This window comes from Triturus cristatus, chromosome 9 (assembly GCF_964204655.1).
Source record: "Triturus cristatus chromosome 9, aTriCri1.1, whole genome shotgun sequence".
In the NCBI taxonomy this organism is placed as follows: Eukaryota; Metazoa; Chordata; class Amphibia; order Caudata; family Salamandridae; genus Triturus; species Triturus cristatus.
In genome coordinates this window covers 453,737,626-453,755,601 of record NC_140592.1, presented here as the reverse complement: position 1 = coordinate 453,755,601, position 17,976 = coordinate 453,737,626, and the positions used below count along the sequence as shown (strand labels likewise).

At 43.8% G+C, this 17,976-nt stretch overlaps 1 protein-coding gene across 2 annotated transcripts in view; it reads right to left on the bottom strand.

Moving 5' to 3' along the window:
- CCNP (cyclin P) overlaps nucleotides 1-17,976 on the bottom strand; it is a 290,235-nt gene that overhangs the window by 27,753 nt on the left and 244,506 nt on the right. For both annotated transcript variants that reach the window (XM_085625344.1, XM_085625345.1), the window contains one exon: nucleotides 7,122-7,297. In XM_085625344.1, the coding sequence (XP_085481470.1) occupies nucleotides 7,122-7,297 (176 nt within the window). The remainder of the gene's footprint in view (nucleotides 1-7,121; nucleotides 7,298-17,976) is intronic.

The window sequence follows — 17,976 nt, the reverse complement described above, 5'->3', positions numbered from 1 at the left end:
TATAATTTGCTAATAGTGGTAGTATTAGGTTCATAGTGATATTGTAATTGTTGCACAAATTCTGTGTTACTCGCAGAACTGCTTTCTAAATGTTTGTTTGCTTTTTTATGCTACTTTTTAATCATGTATATACAGTTGGTTTGTGCTATATCACTATGCACTTTAACTGAATGATCTTTTTCATACAATGCACTTTATTTTTGTATCTTGGAAGTCCTAGCTATGTGATATGTACATACTGCTGCTAATTGTTATATCTGCGCATACGTTTTATTTTCTACTTTTATGGCTGTATGGCCGAAATAAAGTTTTACTACTGCTCCTTGGGAGACCCATTAAATAAGTACCTAAACTAAAACATTGGTGGCACCATGTTGTACAGTTTACACTTTTTCGATAAAACTATGTGTTTTTGGACAACATAAATGTTAAAACTGTGCGAGTCCATGCACACCATCAGGATAGGTTGGCCTTAGTCTGGTTTAGCTTACAGTGCACCATATGGATGGCCCTAACCTAGCAAGGTAACAGGTGGTATGTGCAACCTCAGAACATGACAACCCTGACCCACCAAGGAAATTGTGGAAGCAGATCTAAAGCCTTTTTGTTTGGTAACTCATGCATGCCCAAAGGGTAAACCACGAAATACTCGCATTGGCATTTCAAATATTTTTTGAAGAAATAAGAGTCTTGTGTAAAATACATGTGCTGCAATTATCAATAAAAGGAAACAAACCAGACTAATCAGCATCACAAGAACGGTAAAGAAAATGAACAGTTCAACCATTGTGCTGTTACAGACGTTATATACTTGCAAATAAATATAGTTATGCTCCTACCTGCCGCCCCCTATCCGAGTGTGGCTATGATCGGTGAATCTGCCAGAATCCCTGGGAGTGATCTAACTCCCCAGTTACCTGTGGGTATGTTTTATCTGTGAGCCCGTCATGGAGTAGAACTGGGCACCACCTTTCTCAGGAGGTAAACAGGATTCAGCTGGGCTGGAATTACAACATGGGGCGAGCTTGACTGTGTCAGAAAAATGCTCCTCTTACTAGACAAAGGAGTGGTGTTGTTTATATAATAAACTTCATGCCGAAGCCCCAGTCAGGCCATCATTATTAATTCTATCCCTACAGAGCTGTTGCAGGTCAGACAATAACAAATAACATTTTATGCAGCAAACTTAGCCCTCATATAGAATGTTTAAGGCTGTGACAATATGCATACGAAGAAGTGTAAATGTAAGCAAAGTCATTTGAGAATATTATCCCATACAGGCACGCAAGCAAATGTGTGCCAAGTATCAACATTCAAGAAAAGAAGTCAACTTTAAACGTGAGCATGTAAAATGATGGTGTTCTCGCCTGGGCCTAATGTGACCACATAACAATAACAGTATTATACTCTTTGTATTCTCTCATGCTAAGTGTATTCATAGGATGCCATCTTTTCTCCTGTGGATTACATGATTTGGACATAGGCTTCAGTCACTTGAGCGGTTTCTTTAATAAATGCATCGCAAGTTTCATCTTTTCTCTACTCTTCAGGTGCCTTATTGAGGAGTGCTCATTAGTAGGAATATAGTGATTTTTTATTGTAGAAAACCGAGATTTGTTCTGTCTAATTCTTTGCGGTGGAGATATAGCAAATAATAATGGGAATGAGCCTCCCATACCAAGCAAAACTGATAGTACTAACTTCAAGGCTGCACAGCTGTAGATTATTCATTTTACGCTAGAAACTTGAGGAGTTTACCTGTTCCCAGAGAACTTCATCTTCTGATTGTACCGCCCAGAGGGAGTCTATGGGATGGAGCTTCAAGAACTTTCTACTGTTTATTAATTGTATGTTTCCTTAGCAAAGTTAGCAGATCCTGTCCTGAGTTCGCTGAGCGAAGACATCTCTCAACTCTGCACATTTCTCTTGCCAAGGGTGCTGAGCTTTATGCTTGAATGCCTGTTTCATCCCAACAGAACCATAATTTGGTTCTTCTGATGCAGAAACCTTCCTCTTCTAGCTTCCTTTTGACATTTTCGAGGCTTTATGTAGATTACAGAAGTTCTTTTATGGAACCTATCTACTATATATTCTGTGCTTTGTATCTTGTTATACTTTGTCTCGTTCTTTATAATATACAATTTCAGACTGCATAATTACTTGGATATGTACTACTTTCGGGTACACTGATTTTATTGAATGATGGTAATTTGTAACTCAACTAAAATTTGTTTATAAACCTTTATGGTTTAGATACCATCCTCTCTCGTTACTGTGGACCCAAATTGGTTTCACCGTAATTGAAATGTATTGCTGGTGCTAGCTCCTTTGATACGCTTTAAGAAGACAACCAAAGGTCTATTCGACCAGTGGGGGATCCTGTATGGCGATTATATGAAAATCTCCAGTTGTAGGAAAAGCCACCGCATTAGTTAGTAGCAAATGAGGATGGTTTGCTACTGAGGTGTAGCGAGCTAGACCATTCTAGAAAAGATTTAAAATGTAACCAGATACAGTCATTGCTCCTATTTGGAGTATTGGTGGTGTTTTTTTAATGGTTCTGAAGGCGCCGCGGTGGTGGAGGAGTGAGTATAAATAGGGTTGTGCATCTCAACTTGTCTATGTCCAGCATGCAGTGTTGTTGTCAAGATACCGGATGACGATTTTCTCAGGAGCAGAAGAATGGTCCTCAGCCCACTCAGCCACTGCATGTGACCATAGTATCTGATCTATCAGTCACATAAACTAGCAGGGGGGAACTGGATAGAGGGAGAGTCATCCTCATTTACAGGTGATTCTTCTCTACTGAGATATTCTCCCAAAGGAATGTTTCTTGTAGACACCTAAAGTAAGTTACAAACACCATTACTACGTTCATGCAGTCGCTTTTGCTGAAATTGCCTAACTCTAACATCTTAATAATACAAATGACTTCAATTGTTTGTCATTGGTTTATGACTTGTTTGTTGAGAGATATATATATATATATATATATAGATAGATAGATAGATAGATAGATAGATAGATAGATAGATAGATAGATAGATAGAGACAGATAAAGAATTAAAGTTATTGGATTATATTAGGTTTGTATCTTCCTTGTGACTTCTTGTTTTTATTTCCTGTTTTAATTAGTGATGATATATTCTAATTTCCTGTTTCCGACGTGTACAGAAATCCTCCAAAGATATGATGTTGTATTCATAAGAACACAGAATTGTTCATTCGATTTTTTTCAGTCTTAATATATTTAGAATGTTTTCCTCTGAAAATAATTCAAGATGTGGCACTGAATAGTAATGTCACTTACTTGAGGGAACCTCTGTAATTTCTCACAAAATTGATTGTCAATCACAAATTGCTCACGAACCTTCGATGAGCCGTCAGGGACGGAAAAACCACCAAGACACACCATCACCGCTTTTTAGCTTGAGTTCCTGGACTGAAGCAACCTAAACGCTACTCTAAATGTTTTTGAACTGACAACCGCTGACTGCTCACATGCAGACGAGAAACAGTAAGTGCATATTAAAACAATCTGGCGGTAACTTCTATCTTCGGGCACGCTGAAGAGACACTTCCTTCATGACAGCAATTCCAGTTAAAGTACGCAGCACACACGGTACGTGAGCGCGTTGATGAAACATTGACTCAAGCAACCACCACAACTAGACTGCCCTATGCAGTTCCTCTGAATTGCGACAGCCTTCTTGGAATTTTTTATACTTAAAGTTTTGCAATCTTCGCAGCTCAACGCTAATTTGAAGCTTCCAAAAGGGACTCATTTTTTTAGGATACTTGTAGCTATACAAGTATTTCCTATTCCTCAATAATTTTCTAGACTTAAGTACACCACTTGTGCTTTATCTACTACACATACCTCTACCCTTCAGTTCACCTCTCTTTAAAGTCCATCTCAGCCAAAAATATCTAACAAAATGTATCCTGTGAACAGGTACAACCTCCAGCCTTGATATTCATGGCCCAACTTCCTATACCACACACCCTCTAAAACAATTTGGTACAGTGAATGGTACCACCACAAAAGGGCACCATCATTTGTATCTGTACTCCACTAATGTAAAGGAAGCAATGTTGCAGCCTCTTAAATGTTAACTGACTATGGTGCTGTAATTCATGTAACAATCAAATTCTATCTTAACCACATTTTTCCCTCACACGATAAATTTGAGAATGACTTGGCCCCTCACACTCACGCAAGCTGCCTTTTTTTTGCATTTTTTGCTAACTATTATCAGTGTCAGAAGCAGAACATTGAATTAGCCAGAAGATTCACAGTCCTGCACCAATAGCAGTTTCCCATTCTCTTCACCACAGATTCCATCATTTCGTAAATCCATATTTCTTTTTTTGACCACTTTTTTTATTAAGCGAATGTTGGTATTCATCTACACCGAGTTATTTTGGCACAACGTTCAGATTGTGTAATACCTCTGGCTTGGTCCTTGGAATCTTTTAATGTTCCTACCCCCAATTGCTCTTTAACTATTTAAGTTTTCATAAAAATTTGAATTCTCAGAATGTGTTCATATGTGATATATTCAAAGTCAAATGCGACAATCACTGATCTCAAATCTACCACATAATCATTTGGTGTCTCTTTTTATTCCTTACTTCTTCAGTAAAATTAATACCTTTCAAGAACTATTTTCTTCCTGCACAATGTTTACAGCAACTTTGAACACATCCAGACAAATACTGCAATCAAGATCTGACAACTGCTTCAATTTGCATAGCCCCTCTCCACCTAAATAATGGCAAAGAGAGAACATTTTCTGTGTGCTGAGCAAACCACACCATGTGATAACTCAACTTAGGCTAAAAACTTGTCACAGAGATCTATTCCAATGGTGGTTATCCTCCAACGTGTGTAAAGAGTGGAAGGTGAACACTAGCCATGGAGCCTTGAGTAGAACAGTAAAAAATAACAGATAAAAAAATAAAGTAATTACTTGTTAAAAACAAATCACAATAATGTACGCAGCCACAGAAGTCCCCCAATTAAATTCTTTAGTGTGGTCACATGGGAATAACATGTGCATGAAAAAAAATATCTTGAAAACTAGATTTGTAAAAGTTTCATGCTTCAAAGAATATGATTTGTTTCAAAATTTACAAGATAAAAACCCCCTAAATATTACCACAAAATGATAATCCCAGTGAAAATTGTGAAACACCCTAAGCACCTGAAGAACAGTGAACGCCAATTAAATGTACCCTATTGCACTGAGAATACGTCAAAAAAGGAGAATCAGACTACAAATATCAATCATTAGACTTGAGATGCATGCATGTCTCTTGAGATCTCAATTCCAGATCACAAGTTCAAAATGGCCACTAGTGTACGCTTACCCTAAACACTCCAAACTGGAATCCAATAGTTACATTTTAGACACATCACTCGGGCATGACACACGCAATATCCCTCGCTTCCACAAATTAAAAGTGCACACTTTCTTGCCCTCCTTTCCACTTCCTTATCAATGTGGATTTGGAGGGCAGCCGACCTCAGGGAGGTCTGTCCCGCTGGGTGATTTGGAGAAGTTGAAGCAGTTCGACAACTGCTCAGGGGTTGGCGACTTTTGTAGCCCAAGGGGTATATAGCTGGGAATTTTGTAGGTGCCACCCACCATTTTGTTGTCGCTTTGGAGCAGGTGCATAGGCGGTTGGCAAAGAAGTTGCCATCGTTTAACAAAGTTTATTTTTATTGACAGCGCCAATTCTGGCTGAAAGGGAACAGGTAGATCAGTTCACGCCTGGATGCCCCAGAAGTTCAACATTATGTAGGAAGGCTACTTGAGTAGGGGATAATTGTTGTAGGGAAGGGTTGAGAAGTTTAACGGCCAACAATACAGTTAAACAGATCTGATGCAGATACAATATTACTGTATTAAGTTGTTGTGGTGAGGGAGAATTTAGGGGCAGAGGTTAGCTTAATATTAGTGAGATAAGTTGTATAGGGAGGTTTTAGTTTTGTGAGGCAATGTCCTAGGTTGTTTTGTGATGTGCACCTGTTTCAATAAAGCTGCCTTTTTCCACACAATCCTGTTGTCAGTGGTCTGTGCTACTCCCCCTCTTCTCCAATGGAATCCCACCTCCTAACAAAGGGTCATATTTAAATCACATCCAGTGCCACCGAAGTTAATACGGGAAACAGTAACGCTGCTTTATGAATTTGCAAGGCCCTCTAGTGGTGCAGCAGGCATGGGCAGAAGAACATGTGACAAGTTTCCAGCCTTGGAATGCAATAAAACTTTAGGAATATAAAAGATTCCCAGTGTAGGTTCATATCCATTTGGTTGAGCTGACTGCACGGGGCAAAGACAAGCCAGGCGTCTGACAGGGATCTATGCATGAATGCAAAATACCACTGAAATGAAATATATTAAATGCATGAAAAAGAACAGTGTTTAGAGAAACCTCTAGAACAAAAAAATGAATTAGCATTGCATGGTCTCCTGAAACATCCTCTGTGCCAAATCATGTTAAGGAGCTGAATTTCAGCCACCTTAACTTTATCCCTAAAACCATTGCTTTCACCCAGCAAGAGTACCTTATTGTAAGCTAGAAAACCAACTGCTGCTTGGAGATTAAAATACAGCAATAATCACTGTTCAGTGGGCAGCTGCTTTCACTATTCATCTAATTTTCGTATCGTATCACCAGATCTGAATTTGTAACTTTCCCCTTCCGCCCCCCAACACTGATCCGTGTCCTAGTACTCACCTTAAATACTTAAAAATAATAATAAATATATATATATATATATATATACACACATACACACATATATATATATTATACAAATATATACACACATACACACACACATATATACATAAAACATCAAATCAGTTTTGCTCGTTTTTGCCATTAATTGTTTTCTTATTGAGGTTTTCTCACCTCAATATTTAACTGCCACATAATTTGGTCCGATATATTGGTTTAGAAGAGTACTAAATTTGTTCCAGCACCACGAGTGTGCTGCGTTGGTGATGTCACTATTATTAGAAGTGTTTATGTCTATGGCCCTGTCCCTCTACCACCCTTCGTGTGAGCTCTCCACCTGACGAGAAAGATCACATGACAGCATCACTTACCCGTATGTGTACAGTTTATGGGTTTCATTGCAGGTCTCAAAACACTCCTCTATGGATTCTTGCAAGACCTTCTGGGCCAGGCTGAGACCAGCTTCGGCCAACTGTGCAGGTTCAAAGGTCATCGCTTCCGATTCCATGAGCATAAGCTCCATGAAGTACATAGCCAGGTGGTAGACCTACGTCCAACAGAAGAAACAAACCGTAGGAGTTTTACTGACCTTCAGCCTTCAAAATCTTCAACATTATAGTTTGGAATCAAATGCTTGAGCCGCTAATAACTCCCCTCACACCCTCTCATCTTCCCAGTACAGAATTAGGCCTCTCAAATTTGTTTTGAAGTGCTTAGTTAATACTTTGCTCTCAAGAAGTGCTCCTTGATTCAACACCAAAGAGAAGGTTCCTGGCACTGTGGACCCGGGAAGGAAAGTATGGGGAAGAGGTCGCCCCCCCACTCACACACTCACTTTGAATAGGGCTTATTCCAGCAGAGGGTGGCCAGCTCACAACATGCGATCACACAAACAGACGAAAGCCCAGGGATGGAAACTGACAACCTAATGCATTGTTGGTGTTGTAATCTAAGTTTGCTTCCATTGAGCTAATTGATCATCTGAAAGTTATGATTTCTAAGTTCAAAGCCAGGACTAGAAACAGTGTCTGTGATGGCATGGAGTGAGGTGGCCACCATATTCCAACGGGTTCATGGTTTAAGACAAAATAATGAAACTCTGCTCCTCTGTAATACTCAACATAGTTCAACCTTAGCCATTTGGAGCTAACCAAGAAATGCACAGGACATCCTTAAAGGCCAAGACCAAAAAGACATTGGCCTGCATGCACAGCCCCACCCACTTCTATATTAACTTATAGCCCATTTGTTAACCATGTAAAACTTCTCTCATACAGGGTAATCTACACATTCTGGACCCAACCATAGGGAGTGCAACCTACAGTGTGATTTTCTCACAGATGACCTTCTTGTTGTACACGGAGGATACACTTTTCAAGACTTGACTGTTGGAGCCTCCCTCACATACAATTTTCGCGCAACCTTCCAAGAGCAATTTTAATGACTACACAAAGAAACAAACTGGGATTTTGCCCAATACCATAACTCAAAGACGTAGGATACAATCTTAGGCTAAAACTAGCACTTACCACAAAGCAACACACAAGACTATTAACCAGACACTAGGCATCAAACAGATAAAGTGTTCAAAACAGTATTTCATATGGAGTTAATATGGAATAACGCTAGAGTGAAGATAAATCCGAGAAAGAAAGCAGTAGGTTAATAAATGACAGCACAAAAGCGGACAGAAAAATGGGAAGCTCAAATATACACATATTATACATTTTTGGTAAGATAAACCAACCAGTTAAGATTAGGAAAGAGCTTATTTATTTCCATTCATAAATCACCCACAGCATGCCACGTCCAGGCGGCTCAGAGGCCCGACAGCAACTGCCTATTGCCGTTCAAATCCTTATGAGTGTCTGCTCCACGCACAGCCGTAAATACAAATAATAATGTCAACATTCTGTGCAGAAGGCATTTCACGAGGCAAACAGTACACAAGATATATCTTTTACATCACATCACCTTCCCCCTTTAAAAATAAAAAAACATGTTTATGACTGCACATATGTAAATAAAAACCAATAACGCTACAACATCTAATACCTTATAAATCATCAAAATTCTTTTGAACTTTCCTGATCTGTGATCCTATCACATTTCCATTATCATTGTAGCTCATGTCAACATAAACAGATCCTGAAGGTAACATTTGATAATTAGCCTCATCAACATTTCCAGCAGCCTTCTTTCTCTCCACATCAGATTGCAACCCATGCGCCAAATCTTGGTCATCCACAGAACACTTCTTCGGTTGCTTGATGTTGGCTTGTTCTGGTGTAACCTTCATCAGCTGTCTTTAGTTCCACCACTCTTTCCCTACCATAAATACTGCACCTTTTTTAACTTTACTGATTTGTATTGCCATGGAAATCTTAGATTCCCCCTTTTTCTTTTTACTTTAAGGGGTTTCTTCATTAAAACCCAATCACCAACTGACAAGTTTTTTTTTATCAGGACCAGCCAGAAAAATTGCTCATGTGACTTTTAGATCCACATCTATAACAGAAAGTTGATGACTTTTTGTTCATGAATTTTTCCCTTTAGTGTTGACCACACACAACGACTCCTGTTGTTCCAAGTCTGCAGAAGATACGTTGACACCAGTGGTGGATTCTGCATGCATGACGTTGGTTGAGACTGCTGATCTTTCAATACTAAGAGCCAAGTCAATAACTTTAGAGAGTGATGCGTTTCCACAGCTTACTTTTCTCTCCTGAATTTTCCTTGATGCACAGTTAAATACAAATTGATCCCAAATCGAATGATCTAGATTAGGCCCAAATTCACGTGTAGTTTCCAATACCCTCAGAGCTAAAATATATCCTTTCACATTTTCATCACACAGTTGTTTGCGTTTATAAAATGTATGGCGTTCTAACACAATGCTTGGCTTGTCAGAAAATAGTTTTTCAGTCTTGCTATGTCCAAGAGATACACATTCCATTGCCCACCACCAAATTGTGCTTGAGGGTAAGGTATAGGTGGCAAACTATCAAATATCTTATGAGCTGCTTGCCCCAGACTTGCAAATAACAGAGCAAACCTGCATGCCGGAATATATCCACTTGCATCAATGGCTACCAAATGGTTCTTGTATAGCCTGAACCATTGTGGCCATTTAATAGCTGGTTTACCTGGCTTACTTTGGAATAGTGGTGGTTGGGTAATTTGAGATGGAGTTGCCATAAATTTGTCTAAAACTGTCATACTCTGTCATACTCAACCTAATAACACAGTAATTTGCATTTACACAGGTATTGTTTATATGCTGCATGTTACTGTATGCAGAATTCAATGACATTCCAATTTGGAAACCACCAACCAATTAAATATTGCTGCTGGAATTGAAGAAAATGCAGCAAAAACTATAAAATATTGATTACCTCCAGTGACAGTATCAATGCTGGGCAGACTGTTGTCAAATGCTCTGATCGTTGTTAGTCAAGCATTCTAATCTTCAATAAAGGAATATGTCGAAATTTAAATTACAACCACAACAATATGGGCACCAAGCACGATGGAATGCGTCTGCCCGCGGCTCACCTTAGTGCCACTTAGGTACACCAACACCCCTCTAGTTGATGGGACTCTGGGGAGGAGTCCCACAGCCCGACAAACAGGCTGCGTCATTTCCGGTGCACAGAGGGTTGGGGAGAGGTATTTATACCTGCCCCCACCCTTCTGGTGCCCTCTTTTCATCTGGATACACCGCCTTGACACGCCGTCTCGCGTCGTTTGCGTTTCAATACCCTTGGCCTAAGTTGGTGGAGCCAATGAGGAGGTTGCCGGTGAGTCGTACTATGTTGCCCCCCCCCCTCCCGGACCCCCCTGACCCCGGGCGGTCACCAGTGCGTACTGTGCTCTGGGCTGACTTGGGGGGCGCGGGCTCTGGAATGCCGGCCAGCTAGGATCTGTGGCCTGGTGCCAAGGTGGGCCGGCTGCCAGGAGGAGCCTTTGGTCACTGCAGCACAACGGGAACAACAGAGGCGATAACACAGGTGGGTAGTGACCCAGATTCCTACAAGTGTTCACCGGCAAGTCATTAGGGCCAAACTTCACATGTGGAGCCTTGCCAATGTCTTTTGTTTACTGTACACCTGCTGGTGCTTATATCTTGTAGTCCATATTGAGCAGACAGTTGCCTGATTGGGGGTCAGTTGGTGCACATTGGGTCCGGTGCTGTAGAAGCATAACAAAAATGTGAGTTTCTCCCAGCTTCTCCAGGATGTGTAATTACTGGTGCGGCTGGTGTGCGCCGGTAGGGGATGCAATCTAATCAAACATGTATGGGGCCAGTCACCCCGATGTGCCGCAGAGGCCTCCCCCCTCCCCCCCCCCCCCCCCGAGTGGTGATTGGGGGCAAATCCGATGGCCCCGCATACACCGTGATGATTTCCTGGCTCTTGTACTTGTCAAGCATTTGATTGTTGTTTCTAATCCCAGATACATCGACAGATGATACACTCACATCACTGAATTGGAGTTGTGTTGTAGCCATGCACCGAATCCAACAAGAGAACGAGGACGACTAGGCCACATGGGCATATGTAAGTCAGTAATTATGTGCAGTGCGGTTACCAGCTACAGTTGGATATAGGAATTTGTTCATGGTTGGTGCTACGCCTATCGCTGTCTGATCCTGCTAATAATTATCATGATTCCAGATAGCTACTTGAACGCCAGGAGGATGGTCGCATCGGGTCAGATAGCTTGTGGTTGGGGATAAGGACATAGGTAACCTTTCCTCCAATCCCCAACAGGTATGCTTTTACTGAGGCAGTACCTCAATTGCCTCTGGTAGTGGGGGGTTATGTTCTACTGCCTGGACTGCCCCCCTGTGAGAAGGTGGCCTGATATATGCTGTCCACTAGTTCTAGTGGGCACCTTGTATCAGTCTAAACAACCCCTTATGGTGATAGGTTAAAGATAACCTTTACTGAAAGCTATCCTAGTGGTAGCTATGGAGAGCAGCCTTCAGGCTAAGTCTTGAAGGAATGTAAAGCAGCTTGCTTTACCAGTCTATAATCTCTTGAATTATCAAATGAAAGGACAACCACACCAGGTATATATTCAAAATATATGTATTTAAGATAAAACACACCCCTCTAGTCTCTTTATGAGACTGGAGTTCGAAGTACTTAGTTTACAAGTGAGCAAGCATCAGTAATAGCACAAATACACGTTTGGGCCCTGGGGGCGTACCAAACCATATACCAAAAAAGTGGTATACGAACCACGACTGGAATAGACACTAGGCCTATAGCCTGTAGAATCGCTGGGAACCCAAGGAACCACCCAAGGTAGTGACACAGGGGACCAACGGAGACTTTATGCAGTGTGTGAACACAGCCGCGGGTCCCCGCTATCTTCTATTGGCAATGTCAATTTAAAGATTAGGGACACTTCTAATCGAGTCTGGACCAAACCCTCTTGGATTTAAGAAGTTCTAGGGCTAGCACCCACGTGAGCACCAGAGTACTCGAGTTACCTCACCCAGGGAAGCCGGGTGCATAGGTATCTTTTGGTGTCGGGTCTCATCGTCTATTTCAATGGAAGCCTCCAAAGAATTGCTGCTGCCGTGAAGAGAAGTATCCGAAGAGATCCAAGCCTGTACCTAGGAAGGAAGGAACCTGAAAGCAGAGGGGACAGAGTCTGGGTCACTTGCCAGTGACCGAGGGCAGGATGGACCAATGCCCACAGATGTCGGGTGCTTCAGGTGGGTTGATGGGTGTCTGGACTCTTCAGCCACGAGGTCCAGGAGGCGTCGAAGTCCATGAGCCGGATACGAGCTGTCCCACGAAGTCTGTTGAATGCTGCGGTGTCGGCGACCAGAATGGACCCAACAAGCCTTGGCAACGGCAAGTCACTGGAATTCAGAGAAAGGTCTGCGGTGCAGACCAGCAAGGTCTGAGGGACTCACCCAGCAAGGGTAAGTCAGGGCAAGTCTGGAGCAACCAGGAAAACCTAAGCAGAAAAGGAGTTGCCTTTGTGGGGATCTGCTAGCCAACAGGCTAGTGATCGCGAAGGAGCCTTGAGTGGTCGCACTTGAAGCTGGTCCACAGGTCACTCGTGGAGTGGGAGCCAACAATCTGCGGTGCAGGAGGTGCTCAAGGCTGGGGATACTCGGAGCCCAAAGCACAACTTCGAGGAGGACCAGGAAGATAGTGTTGCTGCAAAAGATCACGGTGTCCAGGGGTCACGGTTCCACGTCACCCACGATAGCCACGGGCCTCAGCTTTGCTGTGGACTCAGGGTAGCCTCGGGGGAAGTCTGGAAATCCACCTCTGGTGATGCAAATACTTCGGTGTCCGGCGGGAGCTTCAGCGATGCAGACCGGTCAGTTGCTTCTTTGGTGCCTGCCAAGCAGGGGAGTCACTCCTTGACCCCAAGGGAGATTTCTTCATTCTTCTAGTCAGGATAGAACGTCAAAGGTCCAGGATGTATGTTGCAGAGTTTCGTCCAGGGTAATCTAAAGTCCTAGGGCCTGGATTCCTATACTTATATTAAGTTTAGGGGATGGACTAACTCTAAGGCCCCACCTATTGGTGGGCCTGGAAAGAGGGGTGGTTACACCCATTTCATTTGTCCAGTTTCGTGCCAGAGCAGGGGCAGGTAGCCCCTGCAACCGGTTGGAACTGGGCTATGCACAGGGACACCAAATGTGCCCCCAGTGCAGGACTTCAAAGCACCAGAGAGTGCTCCCGCCCAGCCACAATACACATCTGCCTGTCTGGGGAGGTGGTTACATCCCCCTTCGACAGGAAACCTATTGTCCAGGCCTCCCCTGCCAGAGTTTCGGTCAGCAGCAGGAGGCCAGACCCGTGTCTGTGGCAGAGGCATCCATTTTGTGATGCCAGGGCTCAGGAAAGTCCTACTGGGTTTAGCCAGTGTGAACATGTCTCTCCCAAAGTTAGCATTTACCGCGAGGTTATAATGCACTTAAGAGTATATGGTATGGCTGTATCACAGAACAGCCATAAAGAAGGATTTCCAAAAGCTGCAGAGGGGCTCAGCTCATGCTTGGGCACCCTCTTACACAAAACCAAGGACTCTGTCTTCAGGATTGTCAAGGCCTGCCATAGGAGTGACTTATAGGTTTATATGTCTCTGTATGTATGTGGATATAGGTAGCCTATACCACTGTAAGGGGTGCAAGCACACCCTTACCCAGGCTGCAGTAGCAGACCTGTGGTGCCATATTGGAGTGCTTCCCAGGGGTGGCGTAATACATGCTTCAGCCCCTGGTAGGCCTCTGAGGTACCTATGCCCTAGGTACATAGTATACCATATACTAGGGGCTTATAAGGCTCTCCAGAATCCAATTAGATATGTACCTAATGTACATGGAAACCATTTTAGAGAGGAAGCAGCTTGGCTGTGGTCCTGATTAGCAGGGCCTTAGCCAGACTAAGGTCGAAAAACAGTGAAACACCAGCAAAAAGTGGGGGTACCCATGTGAAGCAGATCCTACTCTCCTACACAACCCCCCTCCCTCCAAACGCAAGGACATTAAACTAACCTTGACCAGTTGAGTCTTCATGTTCTAAGTGGAAATACCTAGAGGGTCCATCTGCATTGGCATGGTTACTCCCAGGTCTATGTTACACTGTAAAGTCCATCCCCTGTAGTGAAATGGACCACCTAAGCAGTTTGGGTTTTCACTCTTCATTTGTTTTACCCATAAGAGGGGCTTATGGTCCGTCTGAACAAGGAAGTGAGTACCAAGCAAGTATGGCCTCAACTTCTTCAGAGCCCAAACCACAGCAAAGGCCTCCCTCTCAATGGCTGACCAACGTTTCTCTCTAGGGGCCAGCCTTCTGCTTATGAAAGCTACTGGCTGATCCTGACCTTCTTCATTCAATTGTGACAGTACAGCCCCTACCCCCAATTCAGATGCATCTGTTTGAACAATGAACTTCTTGGAGTAGTCAGGACTCTGCAGAATGGGAGCAGTGCACATGGCCTGCTTCAGGTCATCAAATGCCTTTTGACAGCTAGCTGTCCACTGCACCTTTTTGGGCATTTTCTTAGAAGTTAAGTCATTCAAGGGTGTCACTATTGATCCATACCCTTTGACAAATCTCCTATAGTACCCAGTCAGGCCTAAGAAGGCTCTCACCTGAGTCTGGGTAGTTGGAGCAACAAAGTCCATTATGGTCTGGATTTTGCTCTGCAATGGTTGAACCTGGCCTCCACCTACAAGGTGGCCCAGGTACACAACTTGACTATGCCCTATCTGGCACTTAGTAGCCTTGATAGTTAGGCCTGCTTTTTGCAGGGCCACCAAAACATTCCTTAGGTGGACCAGGTGATCCTCCCAGGTGGAGCTAAAGACAGCAATATCATCTAGATATGCTGCACTAAAGGCTTCCAGGCCTGTGAGAACTGTATTCACCAACCTTTGGAAAGTGACAGGTGCATTTTTCAGACCAAAGGGCATTACCACATATTGATAGTGCTCACTAGGGGTAGAAAATGCTGTTTTTGGCTTTGCATCATCAGCTAGTCTGATCTGCCAGTAGCCAGCTGTCAAGTCAAATGTGCGGAGGTACTTGGCTGAGGCCAAAGTATCTATGAGCTCATCTGCCCTTGGTATTGGATGGGCATCAGTCCTAGTGACTGCATTGAGATCCCTGTAGTTCCCACAAAACCTCATCTCTCTTTTTCCACCACTGGTGTGAGGTTTTGGCACAAGGACCACTGGACTAGCCCAAGGGCTATCTGAGGGTTCAATAACTCCCAAATCCAACATTTTCTGGACTTCTGTCCTGATACAGTCCCTGACATGGTCAGGTTGCCTATAAATCTTACTTTTAATAGTCAGACTGTCCCCAGTGTCCACTTCATGAGTGCACCAGGTAGTCTGACTTGGAGTCAGTGAGAACATGTGTCTGAACTGATTGAGCACCTGTCTGCAATCAGTTTGCTGCTGGGCAGTGAGGCTGCCTGCCAAGGCTACACCATCATTTGACCCATCATCAGGGTTCTGTGAGAGGAGGTCAGGGAGTGGGTCACTCTCTTCCTCCTGTCCCTCATAAGTAGCCATGAGCAAGCCCATGTCAGCCCTGTCCACATATGGCTTCAGCCTGTTGACATGGAGAACCCTGTGGAGACTCCTGGGAGTTCCTAGGTCTACTAAATAAGTAACCTCTCCCTTCTGTTCAACAATAGTGTGGGGTCCACTCCACTCATCCAAGAGAGCTGCTGGGGCACAGGCTCCAACACCCACACTTTCTGTCCTGGCTGATAAAAAGTCAGTACAGCCTTTTGGTCATGCCAGGCTTTTTGCAGTTCCTAGCTAGCCTCAAGGTGTTTATTTGCCTTTTTCATGTACTCGGCCATCCTGGAGCGGAGACCAAGTAAATAGTCCACTATGTCTCGCTTTGGGGGCTTGAGAGGTAACTCCCATGCTTCCTTCACCAAACACAATGGACTCCTGACAGGGTGTCCAAACAAAAGTTCAAATGGGCTGTAACCAATCCCCTTTTGAGGCATCTTCCTGTATGCAAATAAAAGGCAGGGCAAGAGTAGGTCCCATTTTCGCCTAAGCTTCTCTGGGAGTCCTTTGATCATGCCCTTTAAGGTTTTGTTGAATCTCTCAACTAAACCATTGCATTGTGGGTGATAGGGTGTGGTGAATTTGTAATTCACTCCACACTCCTTCCACATAGCAGTTAAGTAACTTGACATAAAGTTTGCATCTCTGTCAGATACTACCTCCTTAGGAAAGCCTACTCTTGAGAACACACTCAAGAGAGCTCTTGCCACTACAGGTGCTGTAGTGGTCCTTAGGGGAATTGCCTCTGGGTACCTGGTGGCATGATCCACCACCATCAGTATAAATCTGTGCCCAGATGCTGTTTGAGGATCCATGGGACCAACAATGTCAATCCCAACCCTCTCAACGGGAAACCCCACCACAGGTAGTAGTATCAGGGGGGCCGTTGTAGTACTACCTGCTTTGCCAATGGCTTGGCAGGTTACACAGGCGCGACAAAACTCCTTTGTGTCTTCAGACATGTGGGGCCAGTGAAAGTGAGGAACAATTCTGTCCCAAGTCTTGTTCTGGCCCAACTGTCCTGCTAGGGGAATATCATGGGCTAGTGTCAATAGGAAACCCCTAAACTTCAGAGGTATAACCAACCTCCTGGATGCACCAGGCTTGGGGTCTGTACTCTCCGAGTATAGGAGTCCATCATCCCAATAAACTTTATGGGTGCCACTAGCATTCCCAGCAGCCTCATCAGCAGCTTGCTGTCTGAGGGGTTCAAGAGGGGGGCATGTTTTCTGCTCCTGGCTCGGGTAAGACCTGGAAGGGACCCCTGTCCCCAATAACTCAACCTGGTCAGGTTCAAGCTCCTCTGGGACAGTTCCTTCCTCAGGCTCAAGATCATCTCCCTGAGGAGACTGATCAGCATTCTGAGTCAGGTGGGAAGGCTCTGCCTTAACCCTACTGCTCCTTCTCTTGTGTGGCACCTTTCCATTATTCCAGAATCCAGGGCCTGTCCAGTGTTAGACATTTTAGCATGTGACCTGGTCACAGCAAAGACATGTGCAGGGATCCCTAACATTTCTGCATGTGTCCTGAGCTCCACTTCAGCCCAAGCAGAAGTCTCTAGATCACTGCCAAGCAAGCACTGTACTGGTAGGTCTGCCCTTACCACAACCTTCTTAAGGCCAGTTACCCCCTCCCCTTGGAAAAGTTAACAACTGCCAGAGAATGGTCTGTTCTGACATTGCTAGCATTGGTCACTTGGTACATTTCACTAAGTATAATCTGCCCAGGATCCACAAAATCTTTTGTTACCATTGTGACACTTGCTCCTGTGTCCCTGAATGCCCAAGCTTCAACTCCATTAATTAAAGGCTGCTGTCTGTATTTGCCCAGGTTACTGGTGCTCACAAAGGGGGGACATATCCATGCCCCCATCACTGACAAGCACAGCCTGAGTTGGTACTCTGACTAGGCCAGAGTCCATCGCAGAACCCAGGGTCAACCCTACTACACCCTTATTCTGTGTATTCCCACCACCAATTGTAACTGCACTAGGAGGAGCAGGTGCCTTAGGGGCATTGGTAGAGGCTGGAGTATTTTCTTTGGCCTTGGTCCAGTCACTAGTCCAGTGAGTTTTCGGTTTACAGATTTTGCACCAAGGTTTCTTTTGGCCTTTTTCCTTTGTTAGCCTGTGAATCCACACCTGAAGAAGATTTTTG